Here is a 25,065-nt window from a genome sequence, read left to right as displayed (position 1 = left end):
CACTCGTTGAGAGGATCTTGTTTTCTGTGTTGTTTACATGCATTAGGTCAGCTAATCCTGTGGGACTTTTATTGGTGTCCTCATTATGCAGGTGGGGAGCTGAGGCCCAGGGGTACAAAGCTAGCAGAGGTGGACTTTGACCCCCGTCAACTTGGCCCCCACTGTGAACCATATACCCTCTGGGTGCGGGATAAGAGCCTACATTTGTCATAGACTTAGAGGGAGGAGTTGAGGTTTGTTTGCCACAAAAAAGTTGGAAAAGTTGGATCTGGTGTTAGGAACAGGATGTCTTACCTCAGGAAATCAGGAAACACCAGCTAGGGCTCTTAGTAGTCCCCTGCCCATCCCTGGAAACTCATTCCCCACCCTCAGGATGGTTCTGGGATGAGAGCCTGGGGGCACCTTCCACTCATGGCCCTTGGGACTGAGACACGTAGCCCACACCCACTCCAGGCCCAGTATTGACTTGCCTCCCTGGGACCAGCTGCTCACATGAGCCAACCTTCCTCATCTAAAGGAGCTGACTCCTAAAGGCCTTGTACTGAAGTTTATAACAAAGGGATTGTTTCCCAAACTGTGTTCTGCAAGATAGGAATGCTGTACCAGAGAAAGAGGGGACAGAAGTATTGGAAACGCTAGTCTGAGCAAACTTAAGGAAGGTTTTGTTTGTTGTTGTTTCACTGCAGGACTTGTCAGAACCTTCTCTCTGCAAACGTGCCTTACACATCTCCAGGAGGAGGAGAGGGAGATATAGCATGCAGTGCTGTGCTAATTGATTTGACCCCATTTGGCATTTATTTTTTCAGGGAACCCCTATTAAATGGCCTACAGAATACAGATCGAGAAAAGCTCAATGGAGGACTGTACTGAGTGGTTCAAAATGTGAGGGCTATCAGAAAGCTAGGCTGGAGGAGTAAAGGGATGCACTTTGGGGTCAAAGGATTTGAATGTATAGGACTTAATGCAAAGCAGAGGAGAGGAAGACACCCCAGGAAAGGGAAGTATATATCAAAGGCATGGCAGCAGCATGAGTGCAAATGCCCAGGTAAGGGCTTAGAAGCTCCGTCCCTTTTGAGCAGCTCTCGTGTCCTACTCACACCTCCATGGCAATCAGGACAGGCAAAGGATTGGGGGGACATTTGGGGGCACTGATTGGCAGGATTGTTCCAATGAAAAGAGGGGCCAATGATACTTTACTCTTCTTACATAACCTATGTATTAAATTCTGCAACAGAAACTCCCAAAAGCAGAGGAAAGTTTAGCACGTCCTTTGTAGCGGGCGGTGCCTGTTCATACCACGTTGGCCTCCCCCTCAGCACCTGGCCTGCCTTCCAGCTGTCACCATCTGCACCTCGTGGCCCGAGGCCTAGCTCTGGCCCTGGAGTCCGCTCCACTCTGGGCACCTACAGGCTGCCAGTACAGGAGAATTAATGCCCTGCTGGGGCAGCCCTCAGCCAGTGACTGAATTCTAACCCAAAAGGCTGTGCCGTCACGTGTGGTAACTCTGCACTCCCTGTTCCGTGCTGTTTCCTTGAATTTGCCAGCATGATGAAGCCCCGTTGTTAACAGGGGTAACTAGCCAATAAGGCTCCCTTTATTGAGTTCCTTCCTGTTCCTGCCAGACTCCCGCACGTATTTACAATATCCATTTCCTAGGGCTGCTGTAACCAAGTACTGCAAACTGGTTGGCTTAAAAAGCAGATATTGATTCTCTCACAGTTCTGGAGGGTAGAAGTCCAAAATCAGTGTGTTAGCGGGGTTGGTTCCTTCTGAGAGAGAATCTGTTCCATGCCTCTCCCCTAGCTTCTGGCTGTTTCCTGGCAATTTTTGGCACTCTTTGGCTTGTAGATGCATCACCCTGATCTCTGTCTCCATCTCCACATGGCCCAGTCTGTCTTTGTGTCCAAACATCCCCTTTTTATAAGGACACAGTCCTATTGGATTAGAGCCCACTCCAGTGACCTCATCTTAACTTGAGCATCTGCCAACACGTTATTTCCAAATAAGATCACATTCACAGGTACTGGGTAGTGGGAGGGGGGTTAGGACTTCAACAATCTTTTGCAGCGCACAATTCAATCCATAACACCTACCAATGCTTCCTGGGAACATCTCCCAAATAAAGTACCTGTATTCCAATCTTTGTCTCAGGGTCTGCTTCTGGAAGAACCCAAACTAAGACACCCTTTTGAAAACAGTACCTCAGGGGTACAGAGAGATTGTGAAACTTCCCAAGTACCATGTAACAAGTCCCTTGCTGAAATTATGATTTGAGTCATCATTTTAATTTCTTACCTAAATACAAGAAGATACTTCTCAACCTCTCCTAAGACTATCTGGAAGAGTTGTTTCTATGATGGCTCGATTTATTTGTTTTGAACACCGATTGTCATTCACCATAATGTGGCTCAATGAGGAAGGGAAAGAGACATGTTAAATGCACCGGGGTCTTTGCCATTAGGTATCTCTAAGGGAAGGACACTTCTAGCTCAAGGCATAGGTGTTCGTTTCCAGCCCGGTTGACTGTCAAGCTCCTGCGGAACTGACCGGTGTAGATGCAGACTGTGGGGTTGCTGGGCCAACTTGGTCCCCTCCCTCCCTCCGGAAGATGGAATAAACATGTCAGAGGGGAGGGTGCTTCCCATCTCAGGAGCACCGGGGTTGCCCTTTAGAAAAACATCGCCAGCACATTCTGCAATCTCGAAATGAATCTGAATGGTAATTCAAGAGGCAGGGCTTGTTCTGGATTTTGAGACAGTTCTTCTACCTGCTCCAGACCCTCCTTTCCCAAGCTCCATCTCGACTCCACATAGCAGTGGTCTGGATGGCAGAGGGATCCTGACAGGAGGAAGGGCTAGGGTGGCAGCTGTGGCTGGCACCTCCTGCCTTCTGTGTGGTCTCCTTGGCTGGTGAAGGAAGAACAGACGAATTTGTGTTTCCAGGTCACAGCTGCCGGGGGCCCCGGCTGTGAGGCAGGGTGGTTCCAGTTCAGTTCTGAGTCAAGAAATGCTTCAAACATGTTCTTCTTGGCAAGAGTCACCAGGAATTGGCCATTGCTCTGTAGCTTTCTGCAGTCCATGAGCATTTGAGAAACTGGATGAGGGCCCTGACTGCAAGGAAAGGCCTTGTGAGTGTGTTTTAGTTAAGAATAAATTTTGATTCTAGTGAGACATGCTTGTTTACAAACACAGGTATGTAGACCAGGACTAGGGATGACCTTGATTTTCTCTGCTGTTGCAAGAAGATTGTGTGTGTGTGTGTGAGAGAGAGAGAGAATTAGGAGGCAGGAAAGGGACAAGAAGATGTATTAAAAGGATATTCATGGCAAAGAAAGTAATTTCTAGGATTCCTTTTCTCTTCTTGCTAGCGCCCAGCGCCTCAGGGAGCTCTGGGCTGTGGGTGTGGGAGGTTGTGAGAGGACAGTGTTGACTAGAAGCAGCACAGCTTTTATTCTACTGCTGGAAAACGGCCCCCTCCTTTGTGAGAGAAGGCCACTCTGTGAGGTTCACATCGTCAACAAGGAGTCCTTCTTGCTCAGCTGATTCAGGAGAAAGGAACCACATCCTGAAGCAGAACCGTCTTCATTTATTTCAGATTCTTTCCCTTCTTGCCAACTTTCCATTTACCTTTAACTTCCATCTCTAACGATGTTTATCGCTTGCCTGCGTGCACCCGGTGTTTCCACATAGGGTCCCATCACATGGCCCATTCAGTCTTATGACAACCCCATGAGGTACTCGGCATCAGTACTGCATTTTATGGGTGAGAAAACAGAAGCTCTAAGAGACTAGTCTCAGGACTTGTCGTTAGTAAGTGGTGCTGCCTAGGTTTGATGCCTGCCATTCCCAGGGTTCTCTGTGCTGAGCTCCACCATGAATACGACTGCAGGAAGAGGTGCCATCAGAGGAGGGGGCTCTGGTGTGGGATGCTGAGACCAGGTCTGAATCTCTCTCTGGGCGATTAGGGTGCTTCTGACTATATGTCTCCCCATAGGCTTTAAGACCGACCTGCCCCAGGCTGTCTCCTTGGGGCACAGGGACAACCACCAAGCCACCTGCAGCCCGTACCTCCTGCCAGGACCATTTGCAGTTGCTCAGGGCCCACCCACTGACGTGTGGTAACGGGTTGGATGCAATTGATCGAGGGCTGCTGGTAAACACTTACTGGATGTTCTGAATGGGTCCAGGAGTGGTTAATCCTAGGAAAGACCTGTCCTCTGGCCAAGTCCCTTCCCCAGGGCTAGCTGGTCATGACTAATGTGCGGCGTGGTCTTCCCTCAGATGCGGAGGATGGTTTCTCAGACTCTCCTCTATCCTTCTTGGCGTTGCTCAGACCCCATCTCTGCTTTGAAGCCTTTGCAGCCCACCCAGCTCGCAATAATCCCTCCCTTCACTGAACTCCTCAGGCTTTCACCGTCTGCCCCTCTCAATCAATGGTGAAGAGCATGGGTTCTGGAGTCACACTTACTGGGTTCAGAGTCTTCTTTCGGTACTTTCCAGTTGTGTGTCCTTGAGGAAAATAAAGGCTTTCTGGATCTGGGACTCTTCATCTGTTTTATGTGGGTAATGATACCTACCTCAGAGGGGTTTAGTGAGGAACAAAGTCTTTAATGCATGAAAAGTGTTGGGCTTGGTGTGCAGCACATGAACAGCTGATATACACCAGCTCGTAAGGTTAGCGCCCTGGGCTGTCGTTGATTGCTGATTCACATCATCATTCAACTCTTGTATTATTAATTAACTTTTTATGTATGTAGTTACACATTGCTCTTCCAAGTGAAAGATTCTGGAGGCAAGGGCCCTGACATTGTTTGTGTTCTTTTTATGCCTCAAGTATTTACCATTGGACTCTCTCGAATGAAACCCAGTGGTTAAGCAGAGCTCAGCAAACTTTTTCTCCAAAGGACCATATGGTAAACATTTTAGGCTTATGGGCCACAGGTCTCTTTCACAACTACTCAACTCTGCTGGAGTAACACAAAGCAGCCATGGATGATATGCAAACCTGTAAGCATGGCGATGTTCCAAAAAGCTTTGTTTACAAGCAGGCAGCTGCCCAGATTTGGGTCGTAGGCCATATTTTGCCACCCCTGGTTAAGAACAATGGGATCAGAAGTCAGAAGCTTGGGTCCAAATCCACCTCCACTACTTCGTATGCCTAGTTTTCCAGCTCTGCGTCTGAAAGGAGGCCCTGTCAGTAAGTGTCTGCCCATCTCTGCCTGATCCCAGCCCATAGTACCAGGGAGACACCTGAGGTGCCCTCCCTAGGCAGCTGCACAGCTGGAGTGGGTGGTTGGCTTCGGTGAGCAGATAGCACAGGTGTGAGCTTAAAACAAAAAATGGCCTACATTTGCTGGGGGAGTATCTTCAAGGTCGATAGCTCTCTCACTAAAGTGAAATGGAAACCCCAATGTGATTCGGCTGGCCTGAGTGATAAATGCACTTGTTATTATTCTCTGATTCGCTCTGTTCATGGAGAGTTTAGTCACAGGAGTTTCTATTCTCAGGAACTCACAGCACATCACAACACACAGCTTAATTGTCCTCATAATAATTCTGCCCTGCATAACAAGCCTTTACAGGCAAGGGGTGGGGGGCAATTATGAGAAATCATGTGTGTTAGAATTGCTACCCATGCTTCGAGATCATCAGATAAAAGTTAATTAATAACATACGTACGTGTACAGGCCACCTCTCTAATCTTAAGTTCAGGTTATAATAAAAGGATGGCATATTCTATTTTCAACCTTTTTTAACCCTTGAAATTGTGTTGATTTTGAAAGTAAAAATCCAGCATCCTGTTAAGTTAAATAAAGACAAAAACAGATGAGAATTATAGAGCAGTAAGAGTCTGGCTCAATGTGGTAAGAATTATTGCAGGACAAGAAAGCACTGGGACTTCCGGTGGGACCAAAGTGAGGCGGCGGGGCAGGGGCTGGCACCTCCCGCCGCAACCATGGCATATACCGGCCTCACCGTGCCTCTCGTCGTGATGAGTGTTTTCTGGGGCTTCGTCGGCTTCCTGGTGCCCTGGTTCATCCCTAAGGGTCCCAACCGGGAAGTTATCATCACCATGTTGATGACCTGTTCAGTTTGCTGCTATCTTTTTTAACTAATTAATTAATTTATTTATGGCTGTGTTGGGTCTTCGTTGCTGCGCGTGGGCTTTCTCTAGTTGCGGCGAGCAGGGGCTACTCTTTGTTGCGGTGCACGGGCTTCTCATTGCTGTGGCTTCTCTTGTTGCGGAGCACAGGCTCTAGGCGCACGGGCTTCAGTAGTTCTGGCACACGAGCTTCAGTAGTCGTGGCTCACAGACTCTAGAGCGCAGGCTCAGTAGTCGTGGTGCATGGACTTAGTTGCTCTGCGGCACGTGGGATCTTCCAGGACCAGGGATCGAACCCGTGTCCCCTGCACTGGCAGGCAGATTCTTAACCACTGCTCCACCAGGGAAGCCCGCTGCTATCTCTTTTGGCTGATTGCAGTTCTGGCCCAACTCAACCCTCTCTTTGGACCACAGTTGAAAAATGAAATCATCTGGTACATCAAGCATCACTGGCCTTGAGGAAGAAGACCTGCTCTCCAGTGCTCAGTCATTGAGGTCACAAAGAAAACTCCTCTAGATGCAAAATCACCTCCATACCCAGACCACCTTCCTTGAGTCGCCCGCTTTGGCCGTCAGCTGCCTTAAACATTCACACAACATTTGAATATTTATTCTACAAAGCAGTATTTTTTCCTGTCACCTTTTTTACACTTTGATGAATGATGTGCCTATTGAATCTAAACTGTGCTGCCTCTATAAAATGTTTATGTACTCTTCCGAGATAGAAAATGCTGTTCTTCTGAGAAATGACATTACTCTCTCCTTGGGAACTGTGGATCTGAAGATGGCTCCTGCCTGCTTACAATATGAGAATCAGCGACGTGTTTAAAAACTGTTACATGACAATAAGACTCCAGTGGGGCAGTCAGTAGGAGAACATGTTCAGAGGGAAAATCTGTCCCACCAGAACTATACCAAAGTATATTTCCAGGATGAATTTCTTATTTCTGCCCTCTTTTGGAATAAATTATTTTTCTGCTTTCTATGGAGGAAAAAAAAAAAAAAAGAAAAAAAAGAATTGGGTATTGTCAAGATCTCATCATCCGGGAAATGGAAAGCTACATCATAAACATCATCTGCCTAATCATCCCAAGCCTTCTCATTGTAACGAATGTATTGTCTTCTCAGAGGCAGTAATCTCCTTTGGGACATGAGTAAAATAAGTTGAATTCTGTTTCCCTTTCATGATATAATGAGTATTTCTCCAGTGCAGCATAAGAAATAGAATATCACCCAGGAGAAACTTACATAGGCGGTGATAATGTGGAAAAATCTAATAAAGAAAACCCACATGCCCCATGGAGGAGAAGCCCTCTGTGTGTGATCGTCATCTTGTGAGTGGTTCGATCACACTTTATAGTTTTGCCAAGTGCTTTAATGTAAATTACTTCATGAAAAATTCACATCCCTTTGAAATGTATAGGTTAGCCCCCTTTTATTGGTGGAGAAGCTAAAGCTTAAAAAATATAAGTGATTTGCTCAAGATTAGTTATTGGTAGAGCTGGAAATTGAATTCCATTCTTCTGGGTCCAAATCCAAGCTCTTCTCCCAGAAAGTTACGTGTGGACAGGTTGTAGGTATATCTGTGGCCTGGAGCGGTGGCACTTTTTTTTTTTTTTTTTTTTTTTGAGTGGAAACTGCCTGCGACACTCTTTTATTTATTTATTTTTCCTTTAAGGCTACAGAAAATCTGCACATAGACAAGGCAATTCTTTTCTTATAGAAAAGAATACACTCAACTAAAATTTGCACATGAGCTTCCATTATTACACTTATTTTCATTTTCTATTTATTTTCCTCTTAGAGGTCAAATTTTCCATTCCTGATTTTAACCCAAAGAAGGGCTAAGTAAATTCCATGGCCCACTCTCGAAGAAGGCAAACTGGAAAAAATGTACAATGCCAAATGACTAGCCTAACAGGGTGTGGACACCTTGGTCACCACTAATTCTTGTACAGTTTAACCCTAGCGACAATTTTGCAGGAACAAAATAGCTACTGTTTTTGATATTTGGTCTCCAGGTGTGTCAAATACCTTTTGATTGAGTGCTCGGAGCAGGGCTTTTCAACCTCTGCACTGTGGCATATGGGGCTGGGTAATTCTTTGCTGTGGGAGGCAGTCCTGTGCATTGTAGTACATTTAGCAGAATCCCTGCCCTCCAGCCACTAGATGCCCATAGCACCTCCAAGTTGTGATAACCCAAAATGTCTTCAGATGTTGCCAAAATCCTAGGGGGCAAAATCTGCCCCTGGTTGAGAACCGGTGGATTAAAGTCATCATTTTTGTGGGTTAAACACTCATTGATGGGTTAGGCCCTGATGGACAATCTAGTCTGACTTCATTTTGGTCATTAAGTTGACCAGCACAGGAGGCTAGCAATAGATCCATTGCTATTCACTTTCCCCCACAGGGCTGCCCTGTGAGAACGGCTTTTTGACAGCTCTTCCCAAGGGCAACAGCTATAAATCGTGGAAAGCAGCCACTTGACATTGGGTATCCACAGTTGGCAAGTGCCTCCTTCCGTCTTCCATTTGCATTTCCATCCAGATTGTGGGACTGAGGGAGGTCAGTTTCAGCAGGAAGTGGAAAGTGCATAGATTTATGAGGCAACCAGACCTAAATCGAAATTCTGGCTTTATCACTACCTAGCTAGGGGACCCTGGGCAAGTGACTGTACCTCTCTGAAACTGTCTGCTCCTTTATAAAATCAAAATAACTCTACCTACCTTAAAGAATTTGGGAATTAAAGATAATGTGTATAAAGGGCTCAGATGGAGCTAGGCACATAGTAGCACTGTAATAAATGTTTTCTATTACTATAAATAAAAAAAGAATGAATGCCTGAACAGATAAAGTTAGAAACGTCAAATGGAGTGTCTGCCAGTGGCCAGGTCTGTCTGGGCTAATCTCAAGTGTTTTCTGATGATCTCTGAAGCATGTGCCCATCTCTAGCTCCCTCAAGGCCCTCTCCACCTGTTCTCTCTCCAATGTCCCTGTTCCTCTGACTCTTAAGGGACCTGAGTGTTCCAGAACAAATGGTCGGAAAGGTGTGGATTCATGTAGAAATATGTCAAAGCATTGTTGGTTTTAGCAGCTGATCTGTTCTGGGGTGTGAAAAACAACCAAAGTCACTAAGCCACAGAGGGATAGAAATGTGAACAGATGGGCAGATGGGAAGGCAGCTCTTGACCTGAGCAGCACAGAAGTCGCTGCCCTGGCCAGGGCTGGAGGAGAGGCTGAGGGACAGGAAGGGTGGCAGAGAGCTGCCACGGGCAGGATCCCAAGGCCAAGCTGCTAGCACCCATCACACATCTGCAACAGGGTCTATACTAGGCACCAAGGAGAAAGGACCAGACCCTCAATAGACTATTTGGTCAGGACAGCCCTGGGTAAAACGATAAAGGAGACTTTTTTAGTACCATCTCTCTTCCCCTCTGCATCATGGAATTTATGCTTGGTAAAGAAGCTAGGAGATCTCCTTTGTCCTAATCCCTTTAGTTCACTGGCCCCAAGAAAGGAGGTAGCAGAATCATGAAGCTGGTGGTTGAGCCAGAAAGGTGCTGGAGGTGCAATTCAGGTCATGGATGGGGTTCGGTGCCCCTTCTATAGGGAGTTCCAGGTTTGTTCCAATTGACAGTTTGTGGTTCTAGATCTTCAGCCCAGGATGGACTCCCAGCCCAGTGCTCCTTCCCCCATCCCTGTGTCTTATTTTAACTCTAAATTCTAGGATAATAGGTATCCAAGGAGATCAGTACTGTTTCCAAATCAAATACCAGCAATATTTACAATCTTTGTGTCCTTATTTACTTGATGCTGCCCCTAAAAGTAGTAATTCACCACCAAGAAACGTTCTCCTGTCCTAGAATACTAAAGAAAATGAGAAATAAGCAAAAGATGACTTGGAAGTCAGCAATTCTACTGCATCCTATTTAAAACTGGGTGGATTTTATTACCTGCTTTTAGAACCTACAACACACACACTTTTATTTATTTTATTTTTGGCTGCGTTGGGTCTTCGTTGCTGCACACGGGCTTTCTCTAGTTGTGGTGAGCGTGGGCTACTCTTCGTTGCAGTGCACGTTGCAGTGGCTTCTCTTGTTGCGGCACACGGGCTCAATAGTTGTGGCTCGCGGGCTCTAGAGTGCAGGCTCAGTAGCTGTGGTGTATGGGCTTTGCTCCCTGGTATATGGGATCTTCCCAGACCAGGGATCGAACCTGTGTCCCCTGCATTGGCAGGCAGATTCTTAACCACCGGGCCAACAGAGAAGCCCAACACACACACTTTAAAACACAACATTTTTAATATTTTAATGATTACAAGGTCAAAGCATACTTATTGTGGAAAACTTAGTAAATATAGAAAAGAACAAGGAGAAGACAAAAATCATTTTAAAAAATTTTGCTACCAAGACTCATTAGTATGTTGGTGACTATCCTTCGAGGTTTGAATATGTGCATTTAGTTTTGTAACTTTTTTTCACTGAACAATAAATCATAGCCATCTTTCCTTCTTGTTAAGTATTTCTCTATATCAATTTTAGTGCCCATAGAGTGCCATAATTTATGCCACCACTGCCTATTGTTGGACATTTAAATGGCTTCACATTTTGATGCATTATGAACAGTGCTGCTGTGGGCATTCCTGTGCATATATCTATATCCATATTTGGGGTTAGTTCCTTGGAATAAATTCCCGGCGGTAGACTTGCTATGTCTCCCCTCCCCTCAGTGTCCCTGCTTCCTGGAGCCTGCCTCTGGTGCATTCATGGGCCCAAACTTTGCATCACCCACCTTCCTCGTGAAGCTTCCTAAACTCCAGGCCTATCTCCATCTGTTGGAGATCTCACGTGTGACAGGGTACACATCACACCCCTCCTGGCCTGCTCTCCAAAGGGCAGAGCTGATGGCCATTTGTAACTATGGTGGTCAAGACCAAGAAGGGTTTCTCTTCCTCTCCTTATCAGTCAGACTTCTCCATTCCCCACTGACACCATTATCATCAGACATACTTCGTTAGGAAAAGGAAGGGAAGGCGGAAGATGTGGAAGAGGAATGAGAGAATGGAAGAGAATTTGCAAAAAATACAGCAACAGAGTGACGAGTCTTGGCTCTGAAGGCAGACCATCAGCGTTCGAATCCTGCTCTGCCATATTCTAACTGTGTGACCTTGGGCATTTAACTTAACTTCTCAAAGCCTCAGCACCTCTATCTGTAAAATGGGTGCAATAACACCTATCTCACATGGCTGTTGTGAGGATCCAAAGACGTAATGCGTGTTAGCCCTTGACCCAGGGGCGACAGTGAGAAAGAGCTCAACTAAGTAACATCTGTCTCTCTTTTTTTTTTTTGCAGCTTTTTTGTTTTTTATTGAAGTATAGTTGATTTACAATGCTGTGCCAATCTCTGCTGTACAGCAAAGGGACTCAGTGTTACACATATAGACATTCTTTTTTTTTAAATTTATTTATTTATTTATTTATATTTATTTTTGGCTGTGTTGGGTCTTCGTTTCTGTGCGAGGGCTTTCTCTAGTTGCAGCAAGTGGGGGCCACTCTTCATCGCGGTGCGCGGGCCTCTCACTATTGCGGCCTCTCTTGTTGCGGAGCACAGGCTCCAGACGCGCAGGCTCAGTAGTTGTGGCTCACGGGCCTAGTTGCTCCGCGGCATGTGGGATCTTCCCAGACTAGGGCTCGAACCCGTGTCCCCTGCATTGGCAGGCAGATTCTCAACCACTGCGCCACCGGGGAAGCCCCAGACATTCTTTTTTAAATATTCTTTTCCATTATGGTTTATCCCAGGAGATTGGATGTTGTTCCCTGTGCTAGACAGTAGGACTTTGTTGCTTATCTATTCTAAATGTAATACGTAGTTTGTATCTACCAACCCCAAATTCCCAGTCCATCCCTCTCCCTCCCCCCTCCCCCTTGGCAACCACAAGTCTGATCTCTATGTCGTAACAGCTGTCTCTTGATGCTTACTCTGTGAAGCAGAAAGGGGAAAGCTGGAGAAGGAAAGGGGAAGATGGAAAGAAAAGAGAAGAAAAATTAAGAAAATGGGGGGAGGGGAGGCAGGAAAGGTTTGAGGGTGGCAGTGGAATCATTTTCACCTGCCCAGAAGTGGAATATGTATGGAATCCAAAAAAATACCCAACCCCTTCCCCCCACCTGCCATTCCCCATCGCCTTCCTCTCTGCCCCCAGTAGACCTCATGGCATCCGGGGAACGAAGCCTTCTGTCACTGTGGGACCTGCTCCTCCAAGCTGACACCACGCTGGATGTCCCTGGACAAGACAGCTGGCTCAGCCTCCTTCCCTCACACCCACCCACCGCGGGGTCCCTTTGAGATGGATTTGAGTGGTTTCTCACATCCCACTTGGGGCAAGATGAACTGTCAGTTCAAGAAGAGGTTTTGGGGGGATGTGGTGTCCCCCACCTGGGGCTAACCCTGGCCAGGGATGTTGCCGATGATTTGAAGCTGGAGACGACAGCCTACGTGAAGGGAGAGGGAAATTCCCCTCTGTGCTAGTAAGAGGCTTCACAGAGCTCACCAGCCTGTTGTTTTCTTGGTGGTTTTTTCTTTTGTTTTTTTTTTTTTCTTCATACATATCAGCTTCTAAATTTTACAAGCTGTTGCCTACCTTTATCTCTGAAAGCAGTGGAACATGTTGGACTCAGAAAAGTAAGTGACAGTGCACGGGAGAATAATGGATGGGGTGATAGAGGCAAGGTCTCCTGCTTTCCTCAGCGCTATGAGGGTTAAGCCTTTCTGTGGACAAGCAGGCTGCTCACCTCTTCTTTCTCTCCTCCTCCCTCACAGACGTGGAATGTGACAGTCTTAACACCTAAGACAATTTTAACAGTATGTGCTTCTAAATTCCGCACCCCCCTGCCATTTCTTATTGTGGTAAAATACTCATAAAACTTACCCCCTTAACCATTTTATGTAGACACTTAGTGGTATTGAGTATATTTGTATCACTGTGCAGCTACCACCATCCATCTATCCACAGAAGTCTTTTCATCTTGCAAAACTGAAACTCTATACACATTAAACAATAACTCTCCCTGCTCCCCTCCCCCCAGCTCCAGGCCACCACCATTCTACTCTGTGTCTGTATGAATTTGACTGCTCTAGGTACCTCATATAAGTGGAATCATACCGTATTGCTCCTAGTGTATCTGGCATATTTTACTTAGAATAATGTCCTCAAGAGTCACCCATGTTGTAACATGTGTCAGAATTTCCTTCCTTTTAGAGACTGAGTACTGTTCCATTGTATGTATATATCACATTTTGTTTATCCATTCATCTGTTGGTAAATACTTGGGTTGCTTCCACTTTTTGGCTAGTGTGAATAATGCTGTTATGATCATGGGTGTACAAATATCTCTTCTAGACTCTGCTTTCAGTTCTTTTGGGTACATACCCAGAAGTGGAATTGCTGGATTGTGTGGTAGTTCTATTTTTAATTTTCTGAGGAACCGCCAAACTGTTTTCCACAGTGGCTGCACCATTTTGCATTCCCACCAATAATGCACAAGTGTTCCAATTTCTCCACATCCTCATCAATACTTGTTGTTTTCTATTTTTTGACAATAGCCATTTTATTTAATTAATTAATTTATTTATTTATTTTTTGGCTGTGCCGCACAGCATGTAGGATCTTAGTTCCCTGACCAGGGATCGAACCCGTACTCCCTGCAGTGGAAGCACCGAGTCTTAACCACTGGACCTCCAGGGAAGCCCGATAATAGCCATTTTAATAGATGTGAGGTGGTCTAAATTTTTTTAAAAGGAAGAGAAGCCAAAGCTAGGATTTCAGAATTTATAAATATAGAATAAAATATACTATTTAAAAATGACAAAAAAAAATGACAAGTTAATTTAACAAACTAATGAGTTTAACACATAAAAATATAATAACTGCTTATGTAAGTTCCTTCTGAGATGTCAAAGGAGAAAAGAGAGAAAGAGAGGGGAAAACAGAAAGAATGGGAGAAGAAAAATTAAGTAAAATGGGGGCAAGATGAGGAGAAAAGGTGAAAGGGCTTTGAGGGCAGCACCTAGAATAATCTTTTTGGCATTAGGAGGCCATTGGCCCTCCAGATGCGCCCCAGCCCTCCCGCCTGTGTGTACATATTTTTCTGAGGGACATGGGTTGCTTTCTGCAGTGATTCTCTGTGCTGGGAGGGACACAAAGATGAACAAGCTGCTGTTCCTTACTTGGGCCAGAAGGTCAGAAAAAGGGGGTGGAGATGGGGGGCATCTGGCGGCTACCCCGGCTCTGTGTCCCAGGCGGGGAGGCCGGCTTCCTCGCTGGGTCTGCCTGTCCCAACACCCCAGCGTGGTCACAGATCAGAGGCAGGGCTGGGTGGCATTCAATCTCGTGTTTCATGCACTTTTAAAGCCGCTTTTGAAGGAACGAATGCATCACGGTTCTTTCGTTTCAGGGAAAGCGCCTGTGAGAGAGCAGGAGGTGGGGAAAACTCAGAGCTGGGAGGAGCCGCCCTGGGCTTTGGTCCAACAAAGCCGCCGCTGCCCAGCAGCTGGGCTCTTGCCCTTTGAAAACCGATCGGCCAGGAACCCCTCAGCCTCTTTCCCTCGGGCCAGTCACATCACATTTTACAGATCTCAGGAAAGAAGACCCAAGTCCCTGTCCTCTGGGTTTGTGTCCTGGCATCCCCAACGTATCAGTTTTCTAGGCAAACACAGGCTCTAGGTGAACAGCAGCATTTTGCTTCTCTGGTCCCTGAATGGGGTCATGCTTCCATGGAATTCCACGACCAAACCAGATGAATAGAAAGAAAATGAGCAGAGCCGACTAAGTAGACAGGGCATTGCTGGTGTCTCAATGGTTGTGTCACCTATTCAACAAAGCAGACAGGAAATCTTTAATTAACCCTGTTTCCAGACGCAAAAGCCCGTGATAACATTTTATCCTATTTGAATACATATCTTCAAAGAAGGCGATGTGGGAGCCCTTTTATTTTTGTTATTGGACTGCTAATTTAACACCATGTATATTTTAAACTGTCGTACAAGAACACAAAACCTGTACCTATAAAACACAGAGGATGGGGGAAAATCCTTCCTGGAACTCTCCCTTCTCTCTTCCATTTTTATTCCACAGTGGCACATTCCTCTTGAGAAAATCCTGCCCTGGATTTTTATTAGTCTTTTGTAGGCAGTCAGGTATTAAAACCTCACAAATCCATTACGTGCTTCTCAGCCCTGCTTTTCAAGTTGCCTCTCCACGAGGTGTGGACTAATGAAATGGAGGGGGAAGCAGCTGTTTTCTCCCTCTTAGAAGAGGCTGCGCCCAAAGACAGACCAGCCTTCAGAGACCCTCAGGGCAGGCTTCCTCCCTGTACTCACCATATTCTTCCTGCCCCAAGTTTTAATTTAGAACTATTTGAATTACCAGAATATGCTCCCATATGTGGCATAAAAATATGTCTGCAGGGCTTCCCTGGTGGCGCAGTGGTTGAGAATCTGCCTGCCAATGCAGGAGACACGGGTTTGAGCCCTGGTCTGGGAAGATCCCACGTGCCGTGGAGCGACTGGGCCCGTGAGCCACAATTACTGAGCCTGCGCGTCTGGAGCCTGTGCTCCGCAACAAGAGAAGACGCGACAGTGAGAGGCCCGCGCAACGTGATGAAGACTGGCCCCCGCTTGCCGCAACTAGAGAAAGCCCTCGCACAGAAACGAAGACCCAACACAGCCATAACTTAAAAAAAAAAAAAAAAAAATGCCTGCACATATAGAAAGGGATATATTGGTTTTGCTCCATCAGAGAGGGTCTTTTTCTATTTTGTAAAAAAAGTCTCAAGATTACCATTATGTCATCTTAGCAATGAAATTGTTTAAAAATTTTTGTTAGTACATATGCTAATAATATCTTAGAGCCGTGTTCTGATTTCCACTTTACAAGGCACTCTCATAGTATTATCTCGTCAGCGCCTCCTCACAAACCCTTTGAGAGAGGGATTGTCATTCCCACTTGACAGATGGGGAAACTGAGGTTCTGGGTGGCTGACTGAGTTCCTTAAGGGAACACAGCTAGCGAGCAATATTGTGGGACAAGGACCTGCATCTTCCAATGCCCGGTCCAGTGCTCGTTCCCTTTGGCCCTGCTGCCTTGTCACAAAAAACACTGGATAAAGCACTGTTGGAAGGATGGTGGGTCCGGCTGTGTGAGATTAGTGACCCCTTTGGTCAGAACGGCCGAGTGTGGTTATCAGTTTGAGCACTGGACAAAGGCACCAGGCTGAGGCTGCCGGTGGGTCCTGGAAGCTTCCTGTGCCCCCTCACAGTGGGCGCCCAGGAGCACCCACCTGAAGGAGGGGTGTTGATAGCCTAGGGCCGGCCTCCGCACAGAGGCCTCTTTCTAACTCATGCAGAGGTGCACGAACAGCTGGCCGTGGCCCGGTGTTAGTGGTCAGAGCTCTTTCACAAGGTGGGAGGGGGCTTTCCTGTGCTGACCCTCTCAGTAGGCGGCAGGTCCCACAAGCCAGAGAGAGAGGATGTGGTAGCAGAGACTGGCCTCTGCAGCGTGGGAAACAGATCTGCCTGCCATTGGAGGGGTGCCTGCCAGAGTGTACGCTCTGCCCTGAGCTCAAGTGGGGCGCTGGATGGGGGCCTGGGCCTGAGGAGGTCGGGGCTCTGGTCCCAGTTCTGCCACTGACCCCCTTCTGTTTTATTTCTATATTTCCGTTGACACAGTATGTTCACAGAAGCAATCTCTGTCGAGTCCCACCACAACCCTGTGGAGTTGGCCCGTGATACTCAGAGAGGTTCAGTGACTTGCCCATGGTCCACAGCGCTTTGGCCCCCAAGGCCAGGGCACTTGCCACCTCCCTTCGTTGTGTCTCAAGAGCTGCAGTGATTCAGGCAGGTCCTGTGTCCCTTCTGAATTTGATTTCTCATATGAAAAATGAGGGAGTTGAGGCCAGAACCAAACCAGTTTCTTGATCTTGCTGTGATCAAAACATGTTTTCTTTCCACTGACTTTTCCACGTTGCTCATTTCTTTGGCGGACGGTGCCTCTTCTCTCGTTATCTCTTGGGAGCAGCAGAGCTGGGGCTACCTGCCCCTCGGAGCATGGCGGTGTGTCCTTGAAGGGGTCCGAGGGGCAGTGTGGACAGGGAGGCAAGGGGAAGGAGGCTCTGGAAGGTGGCGGACCACAAATCCTGCCCCTCCCCCCCATGCCAGCCCTCCTGTCATTTCCTTTTTGGTTAATGTCCTGGTTGTTCAACCTTCTTGTCTTCTTTCCCCCATACCCACCCTATGGCCATACTGGTCTCCTCTGGGGCTCAGCCAGAGGGAAGCAGAGAGCGAAATTCATATCGTTCTTGGTGGGAAATCGTTAAATCCCACCCAAAGTGTCTGTGGGGCTTTGGGGCTGGAAGCAGGCCAGAAAGGAAGGCTTCCTGAGCTCCGCTCCTCGTGTTCCAGACCCCTGCCCAGGCTTTAACCGCCAGGCAAGCCATGCCAGGTGGGAATCCTCCCCACAGGAGCCTGGCACTCCGTGTGCCAGCCAGCACTGCAGGAGGAATAAGACGTGGGCCCTGATTGCGGGGAGCTCCCAGCAGAGGCAGATGTCTAAACAGATCGTTCTCTTGAGTCTCCAGCAATCCAAGGCCAGGACTGAGTTTCTGCAAGTGCAGCTGCTGAACTGTAAATCGTTCTACTAGCTGTAGGGCTTCCACCCCGTCATGTCCAGTGAGGAGCGGCCGGCGGGGAGGGGCAGGCCCACTCACACCACCCCTGACCCCCACTCTGCCGCGCCCCGGGCCATCTGCAGACCTGCTCAGGCAGGGACGTCTTCCCTCCAACACTCAGACCCTCGCTTGCCTCTGTTTTCCTGAAGGAGCAACGGTGGGAGTTAAATGTAGGACGTGCCTTCAGGATGCTCTGGCCAGAGGGCTCCAGGTGGCACCTCATCCTCCAGGACCGCCACCCTGGCCTCTGGGGCCCCTGAGGGGGAGGGACAAGAAGGGGGGCTGCTGAGAGCCAGGAGCCCTGGCTGCCCCTGAGACTGTGGTGGAAGCTTAAGGGGCCCCCATGCCCACAGGCAGCATGCGGAAGGGAGAAAACAGAGGGAGGAGAGGGGGCAGGGTGGGCAGGTGGTATCTGAACGATGACTGAGGGTAAAGGAATCAGACTCCCGAAGAGCAAGCTGCTCTCAGAGAAACAGGAAGAAAACAGAAGCGGGTCACTGGCCGCTGTGCCAGAGCACAAGGAATGAGGACGGGAGAGCTGTGCCTGCAGCCTGCGCACTGACCAGCGTGGTCCCCGCCTCCCATCCCACTTCTCCACCCAGCCCTGGCCCGCCCGCCCCTCGGGCAGAGCTGGGACTGAGGTCCTTTGCCCCCAGCCCCGTACACTGGGTGCCGGCAGTGCAGGGCAGAGGGACCCTTGCTGTGGGCAGCCCGGGCAGCTGCTGTTTAGCAAACCTCCTGCTGCGGCCAATCCAGTGGGCAAACGATCTCTCATGTCCCTCGGGAAGTGGCTGAGGTGACTCTGGGCTGGAGGAGGGAAGGGGACCAACACCTCTTCTCGGACTCAGTTCATGCCCCGAATTCAGAGCCGAGAAGCGCTGCTGGAAAGTGCCGTGCAAATGTAAAATACTTTCGGTGTCATTGTCATTGTCATGACTGGGCACATCGTGCACCAGCCCTCCAGCTGGCCTCCAGAAGCAGGTGCTCTGTGGCGGGTGACGTGGGCCTTGCCACCTCACAGAACAGCACCTCTGCCTACCAGCTGTGTGACTTTGGGCAAATAACTTAACCTTCCTGATCCTTGCCTCCTCTCTGTAAGATGGGGAGAATATGACCCATCTCCCTGGTAGGGTTCTGAGAATTAAGTACACTTTTATAACCAGTCCTGGGAACATAGGAGATAGTAATAGATACCAGCTCCCTTGTGGGGAAAAACTAGCATGAATGTTTTAAAGGGCATCTGAGGTTGGTGGGAAAGCAGAGTAGGAAGGAGAGGGTGGCTATTCTTAGGGTCTAGGTGACAAATCCCCGAGAGGGGCTTGGTCTTCTCCACTGGGCGCTGTAATTGATAAGTTAAAGGTATTCGAATGTTGGCTAGCTGCTCAATGGGTACAGCTGTGGGGAGTATTAGATCAGATTGGGCAGCTCAGAAAGGGCCCAAACCAGGGCTCACCCCAGGCCTCTCCCTCCCCCAATTTTAGCTACTCATCCACCTTGAGGCAAATTTGGGCTCTGCCCTAAAGGACTGTGACAGCATGTGTAGGATAAGCCACTTCCCACTGCCCGCCACCGCACCTCCCCTTCCCAGGCTCTCTCCCAGTAGAAGAGACACAAGGCCTTTGGGACTTGAGTCCAGAAGGATTCCTTAAAGTCACTCTGGTCCTCCACGATGGTGGGAGGCCTGAGGCCTGGGCCTCCCTGGGCTGCTGCTTCCATAGCAGCTGGGTTTCCGCTCTCTTAAAGGTCAGCACCCGGCCCCAGCCTGCAGGGGCTTTGCTTCTGGTGAGGGCAAGAGACGGGAGAGGGATGTGGGCAGAGGAGCGGAAGGAAGGGAGTGCCAACCCACTGTGCAGAAACGTGTTTGGGAGACACTGACAGAGGAGAGAGGCTCACTCGACCTAGGTACGACCCGAAAGTCAGTGTCTTGACAGCCAAGTAGCCTCTTGGCTGTCGGTGGGGAGGACCCACATGCCTTCTTTCTTTATCACCAGTACCTGCAGGAGCTCAACATTTCGTGAGCACAGTTCTGAAAGATCACGAGAGAGAGGAGATGTCATTTTGACCCCTTCATCCCAGAGCAGTGGGGGATGGGGCCTGAAGCTGCTGTGGGTTTAAGATCATCCTCAAGTCAGGGGACCTTTCAGGGGAAGGCCTCTAAGTCCTGCTGAGACAGTTCAGAGCGCTGAGGCTCCTTCTAAGAGTGGTCCGCAGGGTGACTGGAGCAGGTCCCCAGGGAAGGGGGGTGGGTAGGTTGCTTAGACAGGGCTCACACCCAATGAAAGGTACAGAGAAGCCTGCTGCCAAAGGCCGGAAACCAACTTCAATGGAGACCTGGGGTCCTTCTCAGCACCCAGTATAGGGCTTTTCCCCACCTGCCCTGTGCCTTAGTATCCCCTGTAAAATGGGCAAACAGGATTTCCTGACGAGCCTCGTGGGGCTAAATGAAGTGATGATCTTGTGATTCCCTCTGCTTTTCTGGGAGAAAGTTGGGACAGTGGTGTCATTTGTGATGTGTCTCCATCTGGAGTACTAAGTATCAGTCAATTCAATAAGCTATTTTTTCTTTTTCTTTATTTTAAATGTATTTATTTATTTATTTGGCTGCATCAGGTCTTAGTTGCGCGGGCTCTTCTATGCGGCGCGAGGGCTTCTCTCTAGTTGTGGCACATGGGCTCTAGAGTGTGTGTGCTCAGTAGTTGTGGCGCACGGGCTTAGTTGCCCCGTGGCATGTGGGATCTTAGTTTCCCGACCAGGGATCGAACTCTCGTCCCCTGCATTGGAAGGCGGGTTTTTAACCACTGGGCCACCAGAGAAGTCCCTCAATAAGCTATTTCTTAAGCCCCTCATGCTCAGTCCTGGATTGCATCATGACCTTACAGAATCTATCCTCAAGAAACTTAGGGTTTCAGAAAGAAATAAGACATTTCACACAAAATAATCAGAGCAGTAATTCTGAATTTTTCTTTCAATCTCAACCCAAGTTGGATGACACTGGAATCTGTGCTCCCCGTGGGCTCACAGAAATCCCACTCTCACCCTACCTCCAACTTTCTCCCCTGGTCAAGAAAACTTTTGGAAAGCAAATAAATGAAAATGATTTTAACACAGGCATAATTTGACTGCACTTTAAATTTTGTAATAGGTGTAAGTAAGTTATTTCCAAGTTTTTGTATTCTATCTATTATAAATAACAATGTTCTTATCACATCTCTTAATGGATAATGGTCGAGAACCAATGCACTAGGCAGAGTCTCAGGCAATACTATAATTGTGCTTTATACCAGCCTTATTGTTTACTTAAATATTCACATAAATCTTACATGTGAAAACAAGCTGTAGGTTGGAGTTTTTTCACATTATAAAAATTCCCAAGAGTGCCTGATAAAAGTCGAACCTTTTAAAACAAAATAAGTATATATTTTATGGGGAACACAGATGCATCTTCACGTTTGATTTGAAGCAGAGTGGATGGAAGAGTGAAAAGGTTTCAAAAGGTCCTGCTTAAACCATTCTCTAAAATGTCTCTACTTTCTCTAAAGTTACCTGAGAAGAATATTCCACAGTCACCCTTGTCTACATGCTCCAGAGCCTACTGTCTTAGGTTTAAGAGGTTCCAGACTAAACTTTTAGAGCTGGGAGAGATCTCGAGATGGCTCATTGGCTGGCTGAACAGGAAGAGACCTCCAGCGGTGATGGGGGCCTTGACTGGGGAGAGGGGGCGGTCTCTGAAAGGTGAAGTAGCACTATAGTGGGCACAGCTGCTACGGTTTTCTTTGTATGTTAAAGACTAGTGTGGGTTCGTGTCAACTCTTTTTCCAGCTAAATTAACCCTATTTTCTTTCCTCTTTATTCCACTCTCCAAGCTGTTTCCCTTTGTCATGCCCCTACCAAAACTTCTCCAGTTCTTCTCCATTTGGCACACGTTGAGAAGTTCTAAACCAAACACTGAATGTTCAGGGAAAAGTGAAAACTGTGTTTCTTTGACTTCAGGGCAGGATTGTGTCTTAACCGTAGGGCTACCCTGACAAATTACCCTTACCTGGTCCAGCTCTACTATCTTTTCAGATCCATTGGATGTCTGCCTAATTGGGTCTTGGCCTGGGCTGGGACTGGGGTGACAGACCACAGGACAGTGGCCATGGAGTAACATGGTCCAGCCAGCACCTCTCAGCATGGAGCTAGGTGTTTTGGTTTGAGGCATGGGAGACAACGGAGAAGTAGAAAATGTGGCTCCACAGTCAAGAAGCTCACTCCCAAATGGGCAAGGCAAGACCCAGGGTCAAGAGCAATAAAGAATGTAGTCGTGATAAATTGCTTGGTGCAGAAGAAGAATTCTGGGCGTTTGCAGGAGGAACTCAGGCAACCTTGACTGATTGGTAGAACCTGGATCCGTGTACTGACAGGAGGGAGGAGGGGTCCCGGGTGAGGGATCAGCTGTGGTCCGGGCATGGAGGGGGCAGGTGTTAGTGAGGCCGCACAGAGGCAGACCTGGCTGGGGGGGAGAGATGTGGACAGGGGACATAGGTGGAAGGTTGGGTGACCAGGGTATGAGGCGCTGAAACCACATGGCGGCGGGGGGAGTTGGGTTAAGGGTGGGAGGTTTGCAATGTGATGCAAAAGCAAAGTGGAACTTCTAGGCGAGTTTTGAAGGGGAAGGGGAGGGAAGGGGGGCATGACCACCATTGGGCTGCAGTTTGTGGCGGATCGAGGCGGATGTGTCACATCATGTAATTGCCACCATCTTGTGGTCACAGAATCATGGTTGTGGAAACTAGATCGGCAGATCTAGGGGGGCCTTCGAGCTAATCGAGACTGACCTCCTTTTCTTTTGATTTCTTTCTGGTTTAGTTTTCATTCCAGTTAATGCCCCTCCCCTACCATTTTCAAAGTCATGCATATTTCATTTAGAAAATGTTTAAAGTACAGAGAAGAAGAAAGAAACAAACAAACCCCAGTCATTATCCATCTTTGTAGGATAATCATTGTTACCAGGGTCATCGATTTCTTTCCAGTCTTTATTTTTATGCACCAGCTTCTTTACATGGTTGGGATTAAACAGTATGACGCAACTGTCCATTAGCCATATGGGTTTGAATATTTTTAGTGACAGGGTGTTTTAAACGCTTTTAGTGACCAGGATCTCATTACATCTTTAAGCATACTACACCTTTTGAAAAGAGAGATAGCTTTAAAAATGTTTTTCCATTTATGAAGTAATATATGCTTACCTAGAAAATATGCAGAACTTAAAAGTGTAAAAATTTAAATCATCTATAATCCTATTGTCCAGAAATCACCTAACCTATTGTTGATATTTTGCAGTATTTCCTCCTAGTATTATTCCAAAATAATGTGCATTTTAAAAACAAAATTGGAATCACATCATACAAGTTGGATTTGCTATCTTCATTTACCGTAGCATACAAGTTTCCATTTTCTGACAGTTGTGAACATTATATTAACCTAACATTTATTGAGTACTTAGAAGAAACAAGGCCATTCAAAGCATTTTATATATATTCACTCATTTTAATCTTCACAACAGCCCTTGAAGATTAGTACTATTTTTCATTCCCATTTCACAGACAAGATAACTGAGGCACAGAAGGTGGGATTTGAAGCTGGATATTCTGACTCTACAGCCAGCACTCCTGCCCACCATATGGCTTCTCCAACTGGTTCTCAGCGAAGCTTCTTCTACTGATCTCAAGTACACACACACACACACACACACACACACACACACACACTCACACACACATACACAGTATGTGTGTCTCATGGAAACTCTTTTCCATGAGACAGACTTTCAAATATTGAAAGCATCTCTGAGGTCCCCAAGTCTTGCCTTTGCCAGCCTTAACATCCTCAGCCGTTCTTCATGGCTTGAAAGCCCTTCGCCATATTCCCCTTCACTCAGGCAGGTCCAAGTTCTTCTGTGTCCCTTTAACTGGGCAACTAGAAACAAAAGCAGGGCCATGGGGTAATCTGCTCAAGGCTGGCTGCAGCCAGCCTCTCAACCTGTGTGTGCTGGACACTGGACACCTGCCAGTGTAGCCAGAAGTGCATTGGCTTTTACATATAACACCTGAACTACCATAGCAGAGTGCTTTCTCCAAATCCCTTGGCCCCTCACAGCTCCATGGCCTAGCTTGTCCAGCCTTTTGATTCTTTGCCTGGTCCTGCAGAGCACATCCCAGAAGAAAGGCATTTAGGGATTTACAAGGGCCTTAGTGTGGCTGGGCTGAGAACTTCCAGGACAACCTGGCGGGGATCAAAATGACAGTGTCTGGCCGGCCTGGGTCAGTGGGGCGGGAGGGGAGACCCAGATCTGGCTGCAGGGCTGGCAGCTGCCCCAGTAGCACCTGTGGTTCTCCAGACGGCTTCCCAGGAAAGCATCAGCCGTCACAAGAGCCAGTCTGCGAGAGTCTGAGTGGGTGGGAGAGGGCAGTGAGGAAGGGGTCTTCTGGGTGGGTGCTGGCACAGCACAGATGGCACATCCAGTAGGGCTCTCCCCCTTCCCTGGGTCTGTGTGAGAACAAGAAATGCAGCTTTGCTTGCCTGTCACCTGGCACTGACTTGAGGTTGGCGTCAGGACTGGCTGCAGGTAAAATTGCCAAGATCATGGACTTTGTCCTTAATACCTTTTTCCCTTTGGGGTCTCCTGGCCTGGTCAGTCCTCCTTTCTCTCAGGGTCCTGATAGAGGAGGGACAGCAATGTGATAAACAGTTTCATAGTAAGGCATTCACAGTGCACAGAAGCTTAATGTGTTACCCCTCTCAGGGTCATTTCCATTCTAACAGAGACCTCTTAGAGACCCAGGTGCCTCCATCTGAAGGTATTTTCTGAGAGGGGACTTCCTGCTGTCCCTCAGATTACAACAGGGTGGCCGGCAGCCTCTTCATCTCTGTGCATTAAGAATACATATACATACCCGGTAGTGATCCTTTATATCCTTGGGCCTTGATTTCCCCATTTGTGAGATAAGGATAATAATAATGCATCCCTCATAGGGTTTTCTGAGAATTAAATGAGAAGATGCACGTAAAGCTCTTAGAATTAAAGCTGGAACTTAGTTAGCCTTCAATATATGTTAGCTCTTATTATTACTGTGAGTTATTAATTTGATTATAAAGCAGCTTCGCGTTTCTTATGCCATTTTATCCTTATGACAACCCTCTGAATTTAGTTTTATTGCTCTGATTTGATAGGTAAAGAAAGGAAATTATGTATGCAGCTAAG

General features: G+C 47.6%; 2 protein-coding genes across 2 annotated transcripts in view; both read left to right on the top strand.

Moving 5' to 3' along the window:
• The window catches only part of CD247 (CD247 molecule), a 77,397-nt gene that overhangs the window by 14,116 nt on the left and 38,216 nt on the right, over positions 1-25,065 (top strand). The window lies entirely within an intron of this gene.
• LOC132352666 (V-type proton ATPase subunit e 1-like) lies at positions 5,956-6,687 on the top strand. Its single transcript, XM_059903327.1, has 2 exons — positions 5,956-6,097; positions 6,452-6,687. The coding sequence occupies exons 1-2, from the start codon at positions 5,956-5,958 to the stop codon at positions 6,559-6,561; spliced, it is 252 nt and encodes an 83-aa protein (XP_059759310.1). The 3' UTR covers positions 6,562-6,687.

This window comes from Balaenoptera ricei, chromosome 1 (assembly GCF_028023285.1).
Source record: "Balaenoptera ricei isolate mBalRic1 chromosome 1, mBalRic1.hap2, whole genome shotgun sequence".
Lineage (NCBI taxonomy): Eukaryota > Metazoa > Chordata > Mammalia > Artiodactyla > Balaenopteridae > Balaenoptera > Balaenoptera ricei.
This window is presented reverse-complemented; position numbering and strand designations above follow the sequence as displayed.

Bases quoted from the DNA above. Each gene is read 5' to 3' on its own strand.
- LOC132352666 (XM_059903327.1), top strand. From the start codon at position 5,956: ATGGCATATACCGGCCTCACCGTGCCTCTCGTCGTGATGAGTGTTTTC. The intron at 6,098-6,451 runs GCTATCTTTTTT...CCACCAGGGAAG, and splicing joins GATGACCTGTTCAGTTTGCT to CCCGCTGCTATCTCTTTTGG.